At 56.5% G+C, this 17,959-nt stretch overlaps 2 protein-coding genes across 5 annotated transcripts in view; one reads left to right on the top strand and one right to left on the bottom strand.

Moving 5' to 3' along the window:
* SMG6 (SMG6 nonsense mediated mRNA decay factor) overlaps positions 1–15,142 on the top strand; it is a 265,269-nt gene extending 250,127 nt beyond the window's left edge. For all 4 annotated transcript variants that reach the window (XM_017866931.1, XM_017866959.1, XM_017866949.1 and 1 more), the window contains 4 exons: positions 5,816–5,969; positions 9,036–9,247; positions 9,557–9,638; positions 13,397–15,142. In XM_017866931.1, coding sequence (XP_017722420.1) covers positions 5,816–5,969; positions 9,036–9,247; positions 9,557–9,638; positions 13,397–13,527 — 579 coding nt within the window. In that variant the 3' untranslated portion in view covers positions 13,528–15,142. The remainder of the gene's footprint in view (positions 1–5,815; positions 5,970–9,035; positions 9,248–9,556; positions 9,639–13,396) is intronic.
* Positions 15,143–15,300: 158 nt separating this feature from the next.
* The window catches only part of HIC1 (HIC ZBTB transcriptional repressor 1), a 6,350-nt gene continuing 3,691 nt past the window's right edge, over positions 15,301–17,959 (bottom strand). Inside the window, exon 3 of the mRNA XM_017862179.1 lies at positions 15,301–17,952. Within this exon, the coding sequence (XP_017717668.1) occupies positions 16,162–17,952 (1,791 nt within the window). The 3' untranslated portion in view covers positions 15,301–16,161. The remainder of the gene's footprint in view (positions 17,953–17,959) is intronic.

Genomic DNA, 17,959 nt, shown 5'->3' with positions numbered 1-17,959 from the left:
GCCTGTCTTCCCCCCGAGTGGCCAGGCCACTGTTTGAAACGCCCTCAGGCTCCTGCTTGGTGCAAGCTCAGAGGTGCCATGCTTAGCCCTGCCACTCCCTCTCCTCCGTCAGGAAAGGGCCTACCCGCTTCTTTGGCCTTTTTAGATCAAGTTAGTTAAAATTCAATCAGATGATCTTTAAGTGCCCTTCAGCTCTGAGACCCAGTGACTGCGCCCACTGTCCCCTGAAGTCCTGTGATACAACAGGCGGTATGCGAAGTATGACGGTGGAAACCACCAGAAAAGCAGGCAGTTCTCCTTGAGCACTTTACAGTCTAGTTTGAAAATAAGATCAGTCCTCCTGAAACAGTAAGAAATAGCAAACAAATTGCCATAGTTATCATATTTTAAAAGAGTGCAAGAATATGTTAAGTTCTGCGGTACGTTTGGACGTCCAGAAAAGTGGCTCTAAGCAGCACTTGTTTTTACTAGCAGTGTACCACAGACGAAGATGCTCTTCCTCCTGCTCCCAGGGGGTGCTGCTGGTGGCTCTGCTGCCTTCTCTAGCACACTCAATATCTGCCCCCTTTGGCTTCTGCTGGCCCAAGATGAACCGTCAGCCAGTTCTTATCTCACCCACTGTTCCTATTTTTATTTCCAATTTTCATTTACATCCACATAGTGAAGATACATATATACAATACGTCTTTTAATAGAAATCAGGAGCCGGGCGTGGTGGCACACACCTGTAGTCCCAGCTACTCGGGAGGCCGAGGCGGGAGGATCACTTGAACCTGGGAGTTTGAGGCTGCAGTGACCTGTGATCACACCACTGCACTCCAGCCTGGGTGACAGAGTTAGACTCCGCCCCCTTTTTTTTTATTTGAGATGGAGTTTCGCTCTTGTCGCCCAGCCTGGAGTGCAGTGGCATGGTCTCGGCTCACTGTAACCTCTGCCTCCTGGGTTCAAGCAATTCTCCTGCCTCAGCCTCCCGAGTAGCTGGGATTACAGGCATGTGCCACCATCCCCGGCTGATTTTTGTAGTTTTAGTAGAGATGGAGTCTCACCATGTTGGTTAGGCTTGGATGAGACTCTGTCTCCCTTTTTTTTTTTTTTGAGATGGAGTCTTGCTTTGTTGCCCAGTCTGGAATGCATTGGCACCATGTCGGCTCACAGCAACCTCTGCTGCCTGGATTCAAGCATTTCTCCTGCCTCAACCTCCCGAGTGGCTGAGATTACAGGCGTGAGCCAAAACATCCAGCTAATTTTTGTATTTTTAGTAGAGACGGGGTTTCATGATGTTGGCCAGGCTGGTCTCGAACTCCTGACCTCGTGATCCACCCACCTCGGCCTCCCAAAGTGCTGGGATTATAGGTGTGTGCCACCGTGCCTGGCCTGAGACTCATGTCTCTTTAAAAAAAAAAAAAATGCTGGGCACAGTGACTCACGCCTGTAATCCCAGTACTTTGGGGGACTGAGGCAGCAGATCACTTGAGGTTAGGAGTTTGAGACCAGTGTGGCCAACATGGTGAAAACCCATCTCTACCAAAAATATAAAAATTAGCCAGGCGTGTTGGCTCACGCCTGTAATCCCAGCTACTCGGGAGGCTGAGGCAGGAGAATTGATTGAACCCGGGAGGCAGAGATTTCAGTGAGCAGAGATCGTGCCACTGCACTCCAGCCTGGGCATCAGAGCAAGACTCCATCTCAAAAAAAAAAAAACATCAGTAGTCCTCTACTCCACCCCTCCTCATCCCCTCTATTTCCTGGTGGTTTCCCCAGATATTTATCCTCTGGATATGTAGAAAATGAAAAATAGAGTTGGGAAGGAAGAAAAGAAGCTGGCATTTGTTGAGTTACTAATATGTGTCAGGCACTTTGCTAGGTACTTTCCTGTATCAGGTGAATGTGGAAATGTCCTGTGTTACAAACCTTCTAATTTCTGTTGAAGACATTGCTCTGGCCGGAGAGGCTCAGGGATGAATGATTCTTCACCCTGTGGAGGGAAGGAAGCAGCCACAGCCCCTATGGGAGCCCCTAAGCAGAAGGAAAACCTCAGAAGGCCCTCTCCTGGTCTTGCTCTGCCTCATGGTCCAGGTTCTCCACGTGCCACACCTCTTGTGTCAGCTCATAGAACTGCTGTTTGTAATGCTCAGTGTCTCCGCTTGCAACAGTGAGCATCATAAGATCATCTCCACTGTAGAGAAGGAACTTAACCTGCAAGAGTTTTTCCTGGAGACCCAAGCCTGTTAGCTTCCTCCTTAGGTATTATTGTGTATCTGTTTCCCAGTTCTCTGCCAGCTTGCTCCAGGAAACTCCCTTACCTCAGAGAAAATTGGTTACTTAGCACCTTCCAGAAACAGAATTATTTTTCTCTCACACATTTTATGCCAACTCAGGTCCTTATTGCCACCAGTCTGATTGAGAGTGTCCATACGTTGCTTGAGTTCCAAGTGCACTATCCAGGGATCACTGTGGCCCAACCTTAGCTGCCGCTAGAAGGTTCCTGTGGAACTCTCCTTCCGGGTCAGCACACTTGACTCCATGCCAGGGCCAGTCTGTCTGAACCACAGCATTCCGATTGCACCCCCCTCACCCCCACCAGAGGCTTCTGCAGCTTTTTACTCATAAAACAAAATAAACCTCACTACCGGCCTCTGAACTCCACAGCGGCATGCTTCCCTTGCTCCCCAAGTGTCCCATGGCTGCGAGTGGGGACTTGGCAGTCTCCCCACCAACATCACTTTTTCACTCCCTGCGCATCCTGTGTCCTCCTCTTACCGTGCGACCCAGAGATCGGAATGGGACGTGACGGCCGGCACAGGCGCCGTGCACAGCTGCCAGGAATCTGACGGGTAAAATCTGGAAAAGTTGGGAGGGCAGATGCTAAACACACACACACACACACAGCGCCACTCAGAAAGGGCCGGAAATGCAGACACCCGTAGAAGGGTGCCTGTGGACTCCGAAGCCCTCGTCGGCCTGCCGCTCTTTTTAAGGGGACTGAGCCAGTCTTGTGACCCAGGTGTGACCCCCCCCCAGAGGCCCACCGGTACCCCAGGAGAAGAGGGAGCAGCTTCATCTCATCTCCTGAGACTCCGTGAGGGCATGCGGGGAACAGGAAGCAGTTGTTTGGTGACTCACTGGGCAGAGCCAGGTTAAGGGAAGTTGTCTGCAGGCGTCCCTGGGACCGGATGATGGCAGTACAGCTCCGACCACCCTCACGGGGCTTGGCCCCACCCCACCCCCAGGGAAGTGGCAAGGCTGCCCTCTCCGAAAGGCTGCGGCCTATTCACCTTTCTAGCCGCAAGCCAGAGCTAAGAACCCGGGGAAGTTAGAGTGTCTCGACCCTGCTTCTAGATTTTTCTCCCGTCCTGCTATCAGAACACACAGGAAGGCTCAGTTTGTCCCCAGCCTCCCTCGACTACTTGGCTTCAAGGCCCTCCTGCCTAATTGCCAGCAGTAGAGGTAGAATGGTACCAGGACTTAGGAGCTGACTGTTCACATAGGGTAAAAAAAAAAAAAATGGCAGCCAGTTCCACTTCCTTGATAGAGTCAGACCAGGCTGGACAGTCGTTTCTCAAGGCAGGAGAACTGAGATGGGAGTGGCCTTGCGGGGCAGAGGTGCAGTGCAGAGCTGGACCCCCCGCCCCTGTCACTCCAGCTGCCACTGCTCCTGAGTCTCCCTGAGCCATGCTTATTCTGTCCCTGCTCACCCAGAAAGACAGATTTGAGAGCCACGGTACCAGGAAAGCATGCCTGGCAGCAGAAGAGCTGGACGGAGAGCGCATGGCCTGGGAAATGAGGAACGAGAGTGCTGATGTTCCTCCGCAAGAGGAGAAAGGGCAGAGAGGGGTTTACTGAACCTGAGCGGGGACCATTTCCTGTTCTTACAAAATGCCCAAGTCAGGTTTGTTGGAATGCATGTCACCCTGTAGGTGGCAGCCCTATGCAGAGGGTCAGTGACCCCACCTGCCATGGGAAGGTAGCCCGCAGTAGTGCACCTTGCCCTCATGAGGTGAGACCAGTAGGAAGACTTTAGCAGAGCGGGCCCCTGAGCTGCATTTCTCATGCCTGCCAGCGTCCTGTGGCCTGTGCCTTCACCAGCTGTGGTGGCAGTGGCAACAACAACTTACTCATAGGGAGAGGTCCCTGGCAGGTCACAGAGAAGCCACCCCCATCATTTGAAGGCATGCCCTTTCAGTTTTACTGTCATTGTCAGTGAAACCTGAGCAACCTCCTCACTGACTGTTGGTGGCCAGGACCCAGCACTGTGGGCCCCATCTCATTTGGCACGCACGTCCACTTCCCCTGCCCTGTGCCTGCATCTGGGTCTCTGCAAGTTGCTCTGTGGCAGAAGGCCATAAGAGGGTGTGACAGGGCTGGGACCTGCCCTCCTGGCCCTGCCAGGTTTGTGTGGGTGCCCTCTACCTCCCTGCTCAGGGAGCATGCTGTCTGGGCAGATGCCAGCAGATCAGTTCGAGTCTTGGCCGTGGTCCTCAGAAGAGGAAGCAGTACAGTAGTGGCCATGTTTTGTAGTGACAGACACCCAGAGCCTGTCTCGAAGGGCCGCTACCACACGTGTAAGGCTGTCAGAGAAGAAAATCGGACTTTCGCAAATGTGCATCTCTCGGGAACTTCCTGAGAAATGTGGAAGTCCACAGGGAAGGCAAGCGCTGGGCCACGTGCTTGGTGAGAGGTGCTAGAGGAGGCGGTGGGTCAGTGGGGCCAAGGAGACTCTTCTGCTTTTATTCTTTTATCTACTTTTTGTTTGGTAGTTTAGCTTGCACTAATAAGCATATGACTAGGCTGTCAGTTGCTTAGTACCATGATATGGTTGCTGAAGAAGAGGCTAAGCAAAAAAAATGACAAAGTCAGTTTAAAGAAAAACGTTGAGCCAATAGTAGTGTAGCTTGTACAGATTCGTGGCAAAGGAGCAGAAGTAGAACAGAAAAGACCAGTGTTTAGGAAACTGCGCTGGACAAGGGCAAGGTGGTGGCCATTGTGATAGGCCTGGGTGTTGCTGTTTGCAGACACATGAGTTGGGTCTTAATTCATCACATTGCATGGTCTTCGGCTGCTGCTGCAGGAGAATTTCGTGTTACTAGCTGTCAGTATCACTTTTTTATATAGCCTTTGAGTTTAAACTTCATTGTTCGTTGTTTGTTGTTGTTTTTGTGTTTTTGAGACAGGGTCTCGCTGTCACCCAGGGTGGAGTGCAGTTATGCGATCTCAGCTCACTGCAGCCTCTGCCTCCAGAGCTCAAGCAGTCCTCCCATGTCAGCCTCCCAAGTAGCTGGGACCACAGGCGTGTGCCACCACACCCAGCTAATTTTTTTTTGTAGAGACAGAGTTTTAGCATGTTGCCCAGGCTATATTTTGTTTTGTTTTGTTTTAGCTGCACAGTGAAGTAAATCAAAGTAACAGATTCTGTTGGCATATTCATGTCTAGATTGAAAAGTACCCCCTCTGTAGGCTTTCTAGATAATATATACGAAACCACCTTCACATCTACGGAACCGAATTCTCCCTTGTTGAATTTTAGTCCCAGTCTTACTGTGAGAGACCTGTTATTTTGAATATCCTCAGGATCCTTTCTCAGCCCTAGGCAGGGTTTTACCATGCCATTCCTGGGGCCACTTGATCTCTGTTTTTATTGCAGTGCTGTGCTCAGCCCTTGGGCCTGTCCCTCAGGCCTGACAGGGGCTGGTTATTACTCTGGAGGGGAAGAGGCACCTAGGGGCAGGATGCTGACACACCGTAGTATCAGGGCCCTGGCTCACCCACCTGTTTGCCTGCTCACTGCCTGGCTCATTCACTGCTCTGTGTCCCGTAGGCTGTCCTGGAGGACCACAGTCAGATGAGGCAGATGGAGCTCGAAATCAGACCTTTGTTCCTCGTACCAGACACCAATGGCTTCATTGACCACCTGGCCAGTCTGGCGCGGCTGCTGGAGAGCAGGAAGTACATCCTGGTGGTGCCCCTGATCGGTGAGTCAGGCGGGAAGGGCAGAGCAGCCTTGCACGTGCACAGCAGCCCCCTCCACACACGCCCCACGGCCTGGGGGCAGGCAGGCAGAGCCCTGCTGTGCGTGTGTAAGACGGGATTTGCGGGGGAGTAGGGAATGCGTGGGGCAAAGAAAATTGTTTAATAATCAAAGCAGTTCAAATTATCATGGCTGATCCATGGCTTAAACTGCTTGAGCAAATGGACTCCTGTGTCCCAGCAACCAGAGGCTGCATGAGCCCAGCCCTTGTTTTTATCCTTATAAAGCTTGCAGTAAAACAGCAAAGCTGGTTCCCGTTATTGGTAAACACTCAGCCCTGGCAGATAACGGCAGCGCTGCTGGGTGGTCTGGCAGGGAGGCTGGGAGGATTTTGAAGTGGTTTAGATGCCTTTGGTCTGATGGTCTTGTAGCTTTTCGTGATCATTCTGTTGGTTCGAGGTAGCATTCTTCTGGCCAGTGTCACCCTAAGGCTAGGCCAGCAGGAACCCTCTCCCGAGCAAGGCCTTGGCTCATGCCTGTGGATTCCTACCACTTGGGCCCTTCCACCGTCTGGGCCTTGGTGCTGGTGCAGGGTCAGCATCTCAGGACCCAGCTAGCTTGCTTTCCCACCCTCTAGCCAGAGAGGCCCAGCTGGGCCGTCTCCACGGGACCGTCTGGGTACCCTTAGTTCTTGGAGCTCTGTGGTGGGTCAGCGTCAGGGTGGGCTCTGGGCTCGTATCTAGCTGATGGCCTCTGTGGAGGGAGAGGGTCTAGGAGATTATTGGGAGGCCCAGGCGTTTACACGTCCCCTTCTCAGCAGCTACTTAGAGCAAGTTTGAGAGCCTTGTCTTCTGGAAAAGCCACCAGACTGGCAGTCTGCCTGCCAAGCCACCTTTGACATCCATGCCAAGATGTTCCATTGGGCCTTCCCTCCCAGTCCCAAGTGTCTTAGTGCCAGATGGGGGTGGAAACAAAGGGCAGGAAACATCCGCCCCTGCAGAGGCTACAGAACCCTGGGGGGTTGTGGGAAACACGTTAGCACCACCTGAGAATGTTGGCACTGAAGCAGCCCTCCTCCCTGCCTCCACCCTCCCCGTCTTCCTTCCCCTCCCCATGTGGCCTGGCCAGAACCTCTTAAATCCAGGCCCTTAGACCTAAGGGAAGGCTTTCTGCTCTTCAACAGTAGCGCGGTTTCTGTCACCAAGGCAGGGCAGCAGAATGATCACGTTGTCGCAGGCTTTCCCTTCTCCCTCACTGGGTCCTGGGCGGGGTGCCTTGCCGGGTCATACGTCTCTCTGCTTTCCTACCCAGGCGTTTTTCAGGGGAAAGAAAGTGTTTTGCTAGATGGTCAGGAAATGGTACAACTGAAAGAGGCTGCGGACATCTCAGGAGCCCCCTAAGAGCTGGAAGGTGCCTCAGACACCATTCCAGGCTACCAGGGTTTTTGGTCTCCAGCACTGATTGTACCCCCTACGGTGGGCTCAGTCTCCTTGTTCTTGAGAGATCCAGTGAATGGCAGAGCTGTAGCCCGAGGAGCTTAGGGTTTAGTAAGGAAATCAGATTTGGTGGGGAGGGAGCAAACATATGAGAATACCCAGCAAACACATGCAGGACAAAGAGACGCTGCCTGAGGGTGCTGGGAACTGACAGTTGTGCAGCCACCATACAGGCCAGCCTTTCTGAACCTGCCTCAGCTGGGCGGGTCCCTGGACTCTCTCAGGGGCTGTAAGAGGAGGGCTCCTGTTCACTGATGCTTTCCTTGCTGGACTCACGCCCGGTGCCCAGAGCAGCAAAGGGTTAAGCCGCCAACTTTCCCTTCTTGTTTCTGGTGCTCTTTAACCTGCTCTGTGCTCCGTAGACCTGACCCCAGCATGGAGAAGCCCCGCCTGGTGCAGAAGCACAAACAAGCTTCCTCTTTGAAGCCTGTTTAGTTTGGAAGCAGGAAAGCAGATTTTGGGATAGAATACCCGTTTTTCCTGTTTGATGTTGTTTGCTGTACCGTACACCCATCTACCACTGCTTCCGAACCTCAGCCATGCATTGTGTGGACACTGCAGCCTCAGGGTACTGAAAGCATGGCCACTGTGTGTGTGTGTGTGTGTGTGTGTGTGTGTGTGTGTGTGTGTGTATTCCCACATGGGCCCTTTCCAGAAAGTGTCTCCGAATACCCAGACAATGAGTGCCAGGCTCACCATGGAACAGCGTGCTCACGCCGGCTCCCTGAGCCATGAATCACTGTACTAAGGAGAGGCCTCAGACCCCAAACTCTCCCAGAGCCCCCAAGGAGTACATATTTCCCACTTGACCTCAGGCTTTTGGCTGGAATTTTGGAAAGAATCTTCACCAGAAAATGAAGCCATGTCCCAGACACATAGGCAGGCAGACAGGCACACACACACACACACATATATATACACACACACACATGCATACACACACACAGACATGCACACACATGCATACACGCACGGACACACAGATATGCACACAGACACACACACACACGTGCAGTATCAGAGAAGGTAGATATGCCAAGGTTCTGGTTTTGAGGCATACTAGGGCCTTGCAAATGAGGCTGTGACTGCCCCTTCCTCCATGGTGGCCTCCCTGCACTCCACCAGTGGGGTTGGGGTAGAACTTTACCCCTCCTGGACTGCTGTGTGTGGGGGCCCAAGAAGTTGAGGAAGGACTCCTCCCTTTCCCTTGAGCCACTGCATACCCTGGCCTCTCCTGAGGGACCCTTCCACGTTGGTCTTATAATCAAGGAATGTAATAGAGGAACCAGATTTCTTCCTCTAAATACAGCAGCTCCAGAAGATTCCTTTAAGTTCCTCCCAAGAGGAGGGCAGGGCCCAGGAGAAGAGACAGAAAGGGGGAAGAGCCCTGTGGAAGTTTCAGACACTTGTTGCCCCCACAAGCTCCCCTCCGGCCCTAGTTTCATTGGAAGACTCCTGCGGGGGAAGGATGGATTCTGGTCTGGGAAGGTGCTGGCTGGGAAAGTGAATGGACCGAGGCCTGGGATGAAAGCTGATTGCTGAGGCTGATATCTTGTGTGGCTCTGTCTCATCAGTGATCAATGAGCTGGACGGCCTGGCCAAGGGGCAGGAGACAGACCACCGGGCTGGGGGCTATGCCCGTGTGGTACAAGAAAAGGCCCGCAAGTCCATCGAGTTCCTCGAGCAGCGATTCGAGAGTCGGGACTCTTGCCTGCGAGCCCTGACCAGCCGTGGCAATGAACTTGAATCCATCGCCTTCCGCAGTGAGGACATCACTGGCCAGCTGGTGAGACCCCTCGGCAGGAAGGGAAAGCCCACAGCCAGCTTTCAGAACAAGGTCTCCAGGAAGGAAGGGCTGAAGGAGACCCATCAGCCCGGGCAGCTGAGGGCCAGCCACCGTGGAGGCCCAGGTGGGGGAGCTCCTTCTCCCCTAAATTCCTCTTAGCACAGACCAGGCCAGACAGGGCCAGGGCATGCATGGGAGGGATCTCGGAGGTGGGCCTGCCCAGGGCCCCAGAGGCAGAGGATCCCTCCTCCTGCTCCGCATGGCGCCCCCTTCTGCCCAGTGATGCTTCTCACACGTGTCTTCCTCCAGGGTAACAACGATGATCTCATCCTCTCCTGCTGCCTCCACTACTGCAAAGACAAGGCTAAGGACTTCATGCCTGCCAGCAAAGGTACAGCTTTGCCCCTCTGCTTTGGGATCTCCCATCCCCACTGCCCTGCCTCGTCCTACCCATCCTCAGCCCCTGACTCTGGCCTGGGAAGTCTAAGGAATCAGTGCTCGGGGCTGATGCACGCCTGAGGCCCAGCCTCCCTGTCCTGGCTCCCCCAAGCCCCAGGGAAAGCCAGGTGCACCCTGGGCCAACTAGAGATGAGCCCAGTCCAGGAAGCCCAGCCCTATGCCGTGAGGCTCTTCACCCAGCGTGCATCCATTTCCTTTCTTGGGTGTCCTCGGTGAGTTTCCTCTGACAGCAAGAATGTCTTTATGATTCACTGTAGCTGGTTCTGGCCGTGGTCTCCTGAGCCCAGCCCTCTGCAGCCCTGAGGGCAGCCCCCAGGGGTCCCTAGGGCACACTTCCCTTTCTTGGCCATGCTCACCTTCCTACCTTCTCAGTTCACCACTGAATGTTTACCCTATTTCAGGCCTGGGGCAGAGGCACTTCCCCAGTGAATAGTGGGCTTTGCTTTCTGGTCTCTTTGGTCACGAGTTATAGCACTTTGAAGGCTGGCTAGAGTTGGAGGTAGGTGAGAGCTTGAGGACTGAGCCCTCAGCCTGGTTTTCAAGACCTTTTGGGGTAAGCAGAATCTCATCTTTGGGCCAAAGGCCCACTCTGGAGTTCTCACCCAAGCGCTTGACCACCTCACCCTCAACCCTGAGCTGGCTGGCCTTCATGCATCACCCCACAGGTCAGTGACACTCAGGTTTTCTGCTCCTGGCTCCCAGGATTCTGGCATTTTTTCCTTTGGAAGGAATTCCTAGGACCTGCCGGCTCTGTGTCATCTGCAGAGCTGGCAGTTCTCACCGTTTCATTTCTGTCTACCTATAAGTGATCTCTTGTCGTTGCCTTTCCGTCTCTGCTGCTGTCTCCTTTCTGTCGGTGTTTCTAGCCCTCGCATTCAGGCTGCTCTGGGAGTTGACTCTCCCTGCGTCTTCTCTCCACACTGACACAGCCCCTCACTCCTGCATGAGTCTCTTTACTAGGGGCTGGTTACGAGCCCACAGCTGCTGCTCAAGAGAGGTCCTGTCCTGCCACCAGGTTTGCATGCCGTCTCCCTCAGGACCAGATAGGAGCATTAGAGTGATAAAAGGAGACCTGGCCGAGCCAACAGAGGAGCTTATGTTCTGTCCCTGGCAGCTGAGTGGCCTCTGAGCATCCTCTTACCCAGGGCCACCTTCCTCTCCCCTCTGCCCACCACAGCTCCTTGCCTGCCTTCACACTCTCCTTCCTCCTGTCCTCTTCTCTCACCAACACCAACCCCACAAACCTCTCCCTCCCGAATCCTCCAAACTCCTCCCCAGGCTGAAAGCCAGTTCTCAGACTCTCTGCCTGGAGCTGGCCCGCCTGAGCTTCCTAAAGGGGTACCTCCTGAGAGAGGTAGGCAGGATTGCTGAAGGCCTTGCTGGGAAGTATGGTTTCAGGACTGCTGGGCCCCACCCCAGCCTCAGAACGTTCTTTCTCAGAACGGACGCATTTTGGCTTTGGCCCTACTAGTCCTCCCACCCCTGACTTCACCCCAAACAGCCAACAGGAACCCATTGCCATCCTGGGGACCGCCTCTATCAGAATTACATCAGCAATGGCTGGGGTAATCAAACCTCATTTGTCAGTGTGAATTCTTAGCAGATTAACTTGTCAGATTCACAGAGAAACCGTCACTAAATGTTTATGTGTAAACGATGTTGAATTTTAAAATCATGTGGATTATGGCGGATGGAGCCTGACAAGATGACAGTCTCTGGTTTCTAACAAAGTGAAGTTACCAGTGTCAAAACAGAGGATGTTTATTGTGAAAAATGTCTCCAAGTATCCACAGAAACCCCTGCAGACCCCTGCCAGCAACATCGGGCCTTGGTTGGCTGACCTAAGGCCTGGGACGCTCCTGGTCTGAGGCCCAGGGCAGGAATGGTGGGGCTGGGACAGACACAGCCAGCCAGCTGGGAGCCCCACACAGCCCTGCATACCACCACCCCAGCCACACTTATCTGCAGAGGGGCCTGGCCCCAGCAGCTGAGTGGTCTCTGAGCATCCCCTCACCCAAGGCCACCTTCCTCTCCCCTCTGCCCACCACAGCCCCTTGCCTGCCTTCACGCTCTCCTTCCTCCTGTCCTTCTCTCACCACCACCAATCCCACAAACTCTCCCTCCCAAATCCTCCAAACTCTTCCCCAGGCTGAAAGCCAGTTCTCAGCCTCCCTGCCTGGAGCTGGCAAGCCTGAAACTGCTCAGGTCAGACATGGATATTTGCAGCCCCCCACCCCCGCCAGCCCACGCAGTCAGTGAGCACGGCAGGACGCTTCCTGTGCCTTGCTGTCTGCCGGACCTCCATCAGGAAATGCCCAGCCTGGGACTGAGGAGTAGACCTGCCACCCAAGCAGGCATGCCAGGGTAGGCATGTCACTTGTGTGAGTGCTCGTCCCTGGCTTAAATTCTCTCCAATGTGTTAAAGATTAGGGAGTTAGGGAAAAAGAAGTAGCGGAGAGACTGTGCTAAAAAAAAAAAAAAAAAAAAGTCATCTAAAAAGAATGAAAGATATCTGTGCCACTATAGAAAGATCTTTAAGTATATACGCTGAAAGTGTGGCTAATACGATCATGATGATGTAGGAAAAACAGCTGATACGTCCAAGTGTATGTACTTGTAAATGTGTCTGAAGAAACCTGGCAGGATACACAGATCTTCCCTGGGTTGTGTACAAGACAGCGAGCTGGGATCATCATCCTACCTCTGCTCTTCCTTTTTACTCTTCTGTTCTCTTAGAAACTTTTGCCTGTATACATGGATTACTGTTATTTAGCAGGGGTGGATCAGTTGGCCAAAGCCTTGGTGTGCCCTTGGCACAGTTCTGCAAAGACCCTTACCCTCTCCTCTCCTCAGGGCTCCCTTGAGCTAACCCCTCTCCCCACATCTGGAAAACCCTGGATACATTTTCTGTTCCATCTTTACTGGATGCTTAAAGCATCAACCTGCTGGCTTCTAGAGGGAGAGGACTTGTTAAAAAACAAAACAAGGCCGGGCGCGGTGGCTCAAGCCTGTAATCCCAGCACTTTGGGAGGCCGAGGCGGGCGGATCACGAGGTCAGGAGATCGAGACCATCCTGGCTAACACGGTGAAACCCCGTCTCTACTAAAATACAAAAAATTAGCCGGGCGTGGTGGTGCGCACCTGTAGTCCCAGCTACTTGGAGGCTGAGGCAGGAGAATGGCGTGAACCTAGGAGGCGGAGCTTGCAGTGAGCCAAGATCGCGCCACTGCACTCCAACCTGGGTAACACAGCGAGACTCCGTCTCAAAAAAAACAAACAAAAAAAAAAAAAAAGTGGGGTTTGGGGAGAGCAGTGTTGTGATCTGGGGGCCAGCCATGTGGTAAGAAGGAGTAGAGGGCAAGGGCCTGCTTCTGTTCCCTCAGTTTAGGGTCCTGGGAAGCAGGTCTTTGGAGGCTGGCAGGGGTGGGCCGCTCTCAGGAACTAGGCAGAAGAGAGTCCTGTATGGGAGGCAGGAGTCAAAGCAAAAGCCCAGTGCAGCCCTCTCTAAGCCAGCAGGGGAGGGGCCCCCAGGGCTGAGAGCCCGGATAGAGGAAAGGACTTGAAGAAGGGCCAAAAAATAGCTAGCGTGGCACCCCCTCCCCAGGACCACATTCTCCCCAGGGTGAGAAGAGCAGCCAGTCCTCTGCCTCCTGTCCTCAGTGACAGCCTTCTGCTCTCTCGTGCCCACAGAGAAGCCAATCCGGCTACTGCGGGAGGTGGTGCTGTTGACGGATGACCGGAACCTGCGTGTGAAGGCGCTCACAAGGAATGTTCCTGTACGGGACATCCCAGCCTTCCTCACGTGGGCCCAGGTGGGCTGAGGGCGCCACACTGGGGTCCACCCCTGTGGAACCGTTCCTGAAAGGCTACCAGGTACCCAGTGTAGCACGGAAGATGCCCACGTGCCTGAGCCACCAATCCACCCAGACAATAAACCATCCTCTTCCAACCCACGCCGTGGCCATGCTGTGGGGGAGCTGCTCCTCACAGAGCCCCTACCAAGGATCGGGCGGAAGTTGCTGGGACCCTCCTGGGCTGCCAGGATTTAGCAGGGAGGTGGCTGGCTACAGTGACAGCAGCTGGGCAAGCCAGATAGGCCGCCCATGCTCTCAGCCTTTCTCCCTCCCCCGTCTCATTCCAAGGCTGGGGGAGGGCCTTCTCGCCTGGGGACGCAGCCACTTTCTCCAGTGGAGACAGGGCAGGGGTTCAGTGTTTCCATCAGATGCAGTGAAGTCACAGGTCCCTTTCATCCTTAGAATCTCTGTCCTGAAATGTGTTCAAGAGGCTTTGGTTATGTCAGGAAGAAGTGCCCAGGGCATGTGTCCCCATCTCCCTGAGGCCTGGACTCGCCCATGGACCCAAGTTGGCTTCTAGACACCATGTCCCTAACAGCAGCCCTGGGCCCCCACCTCTTCTGCCATCCACCCCAGACATACCACACACCCTTCCTGCTGCTCTTCTTCCTGCCTTTATCAGCTTGGGTCCCTCACACTTTGCCATTTGTTTCCCCTTGGACAGTCATGGGTCGAGAGGAAAGGTGGGCATCTGGTCTCAGGCCCATGCTCTCGGGTGGCCTCCACCTGCTCCCTCTCCTCACTGGCCTTTCTTTCAGTCTAGCTTCCTCTTCAGGAAATGTCCTCAGACTCTCCTCAGCTCCCCCTTCATCCCTCTCTGCCTGCCCACCCTCCCTGCAGAATAGCCCCTCATCCTCCTTTCCCTTCTAGTTGATCCTTTTCACCTCCCTGATCCACTTCATTTCTTCAGGCGGTTCCTCATCATAGGGGTTCTCACTCTGAACCTTCCCTCTCTACTACCCATGGCAGGAACCTAGTACAGCTCTCCCACCCCAGGGCCTTCCACCCTCAGCTCCTGTGCTGGGAGAAACTTCCAGGCGTGGACAGCCCAGCCTGAGGCATTCCAGTGCCTGGGGCAACATCGCCTCACCTGGCTTCTAGCTTTGCCCTCACTCCCGAGAACTGACACAGGGCCCTTTCCTTGTCCCTTTAGCTGGTACCTCAGTGGGGAGGCTTCCTTCCCGGGAATGAGTTCCTCCAACCCAGGGCCAGAGATGAGGACGACTTAGGGGAAGACAGGGTTTTAGGTGGAGCCAGGGGCAAATCTGAATGGGACCAGTGGGGGATACCCCAGAGCCCATGGCCTGACTGCACAGCTCTGCCCTCCCTGAGGCCTAGGACTATGCCAGAAGCAATGGGGTCCCGTGCAGGGGAGCCAAGGCCAATAGTTTGGGGTTAGGAGTCCCCTAGAGTCTTAGAAGACTGGGCTCTTTGGAGTACAGGGTCCCCGGCCTCTCCTTTAAGATTCTCTTCCCAGCTGGAAGGCCGATGACTGGGTGGTTGGGAGGGAGACCCATCTCTCCTTTCTGTCCCGTTTGCGGCACTGGTTTTGTTTCCTTAATAAATTTTTAGTTATGAAACATACCTGACCTCTCACTGATCTGTTTCTGGGACTGGGGAGGGAGGCAGGTCCAAGCCTCTGCACCTGTATTGAGGGCGGCCCTTTCTGGCCCCTCCACCCAGCGGGCGCAGCCCATCCAGGTCCTTGTGCAGAGGCAGAAGAGAGCAGCGGGGTCGGGGTCCTTGGTTACTGCTTTATTGCTGTTTGGTTCGAGTATAGAAAATGGAAGCGGCTCTGGAAGAGCCTGTGTACAAGGTAGGAAATTATACAAACGAAGAGGAGGGAGCTAAAGAGACCGCGTTCCAGCCCAGCCCAACCTGGGCTCGGGATGGCGGGGCCGCCGGGGCGCATGCAATAAATATGGTCCGGGGCCCAAGGGAAGGGAAGGGAAGTGGGGCACCGCGGGAGTGGGAGACCTGGCAGGCCAGGGCTCTTCGCCCTCTTGACTCCAGAACTCCCCGCCCTTGGTGGTTGAGGAAGGAAGGGTTGGCCCTGGGGCTAGTGCCACTTGTGCAAAATGAGGAACTTCACATTATCAGTCCCGGGGTGAGTGGGAGTGGGGGTGCGGGGGGCCCTCCGGCCGGCTCAGTCCCCTTCCCACTCCCCAACTCTGCCCGATGCTCCGACCCCAGCGGGGAGATTCACAGTGAGAATGGGTGTGGTCGCAAGGGCCGGAGGTAGGGCTAGGAGTGCCCCGACAGTGACACCCCTCCCCCTCTAAGAGCAGCGCGGAGCCGGGGGAGGGGGCCGACGAACCACAGGAAGAGGCGGGGAGGGGCCTGGGGTCTCCTTTGGTCAAAGCTGATATCAAAAATATAAATTTCCCTTACCCCTTCCCACCCCGTCCCGGGGTTTTCCCCCGACCCCCGAGCTAAGGCACGAAGCAGTGAGGCCAGGTGAGGCCGCCGAGAGGTGGAGCCGCCACCGCGGCGACGCTGCAGTTGTCCCGGGCACGGCTGACCTGCGCGCCGCCCCCACCGCTCCCTGGGGTGCGGGCCAGGGCCGCGCAGCAGCGACAGAGCGGGCTGGCGAGGGGCGCTCTAGGTGGGAGAGAAACGGTCGATGGTCCGGCCGTCGGGCCCGGCCGCCAGGTGAGCGCCCTGGCTCAGCACCTCGGCGGCCTTGTCGGGGCTGAGGCCCAGCTCGGCCGTGAACTTGGCCAGCGGGTAGAGGCTCTCCAGCGCCACCTTGGGGTCGTGCAGGAAGTGCGTGGTCTGCGCCAGCAGCTCGGCCGCGGCTGCCTTGTCCTGCTGCTTTAGGCTCAGCTGCTCGGCCGTGAGGCGGGCCACAGCAAAGACGCCCTCGGGGAAGTCGAGCTTGCCCTTGCCGTCGGGGCCGGGGACGCCGGGGAGCCCCCCCAAGCCCGCCAGCGCCCCGGCCGCGCCGGCCGCGCCCCCCACGGCGTGCATCTTCATGTGGCTGATGAGGTTGCGTTGCTGTGCGAACTTGCCGCCGCACACCTGACACTCGTAGGGCTTCTCGCCCGAGTGGATGCGCATGTGCTCGGTGAGGCGGTACTGGCGCGTGAACCGCATGCCGCACGCGTCGCACGCGAAGGGCTTGAGGCCCAGGTGACTGCGCATGTGGCGCGTCATGGTCCCACGCTGCGTGAACTTCTTCCCGCAGATGGTGCACGGGTAAGGCCGGGTCAGCCAGTGCGTCTTCTCGTGCTGCCGCAGCGTGGCCGGGTCCTTGTAGCTCTTGTCGCACGACGCGCAGCGGTAAGGCCGCAGCAGCTCTCCCAGGCCACCCGGTGTCCCGGCCACCTTGTCCCCGCCGCCTCCAAAAGGGGGCCCTAGGCCGGCAGCCCCAGCGGCCACTTCGGCCGCCTCGGCCCTGCCGTACAGCGCTTCCTCCTCCTCCACGTGAGCCTCCACGTGCGCGTTCAGCTGCTCAGAGCTGGGGAAGCCCTTGCCGCACGGGATGCACACGTACAGGTTGTCACCGAAGCTCTCGGGTTCGCCATAGGCCAGGTGCGGGCACGGGTAGCCCTCCAGGTGGCCGCCGGGCGGGCTGGGGTCCTCGCTGCTGCCGGTCTCCTCGCTGCTGCTCTTGTAGTCGTCGCCGTCGCCGCCTGCGCCGGGCCCGTCCAGGCTGCCAGGGTAGCGCGGCGGCGGCGCCAGGCCGAGCGGGGGCCCCCCGGGCGAGATGGCCGCGTCCCCACCACGCTCTTCGCAGCGCTCGCTGGGGGAGCCTCGCTCCCTGCCCAGCTCGTCGCCATAGCTACCCAGGCCCGGCTCGTGCTTCATCCAGCGATAGAGGAGACTAGGCCCGTCGGGGCGGCCGGGGGGCTCGGGTCCCGGGCTGCCGCTGCCGCCGCGAAACGGGTCGGAAGGCGGTGCGGCCTCCTCCAGCTTCTGGAAGGGCAGCGGCGGCAGGGACGGCAGGGCGAGCGGCGGCTCCTTGTAGGCGGCGGGGCCGGCGCTGGGAGGGCTGTCCGGGCGCGGGGGCAGCTCGCGCTCAACCAGCGGCCGCTCTGGCGCCGCGGAGCCCGGGGGGCTCTTCTTGGACAGGTCCAGGCCACAAAGAGGGGAGCAGCGGCGCTCGGAGGCACAGAGTGCGGCGGCCGGGCCGGGTCCCGAGGCGTACAGCTCGGCGCAGTGCGTGTTGACCCCGGCCTCGGGGCCCGAGGGCGGCTCCGCGGCAGACGGCGGCGGAGGCCCGGCCGGGGACGGGTAGCAGGCCTGGATGACCGGCGTGGCGGCCCGCAGGCCCCGTCCCGGCCGACCGTAGGGCGCGTAGCCGCCGCCGCCGCCGCCGCCGCCCCGCAGGTGGCAGTACTTGCCGTGGCGCTTGAGGCGCTTCTTGCACAGCGCCACGAGGTCGGGGATCTGCAGG

The sequence above is a fragment of the Rhinopithecus bieti genome, unplaced genomic scaffold (genome assembly GCF_001698545.2).
Source record: "Rhinopithecus bieti isolate Rb0 unplaced genomic scaffold, ASM169854v2 scaffold_22, whole genome shotgun sequence".
In the NCBI taxonomy this organism is placed as follows: domain Eukaryota; kingdom Metazoa; phylum Chordata; class Mammalia; order Primates; family Cercopithecidae; genus Rhinopithecus; species Rhinopithecus bieti.
This window is presented reverse-complemented; position numbering and strand designations above follow the sequence as displayed.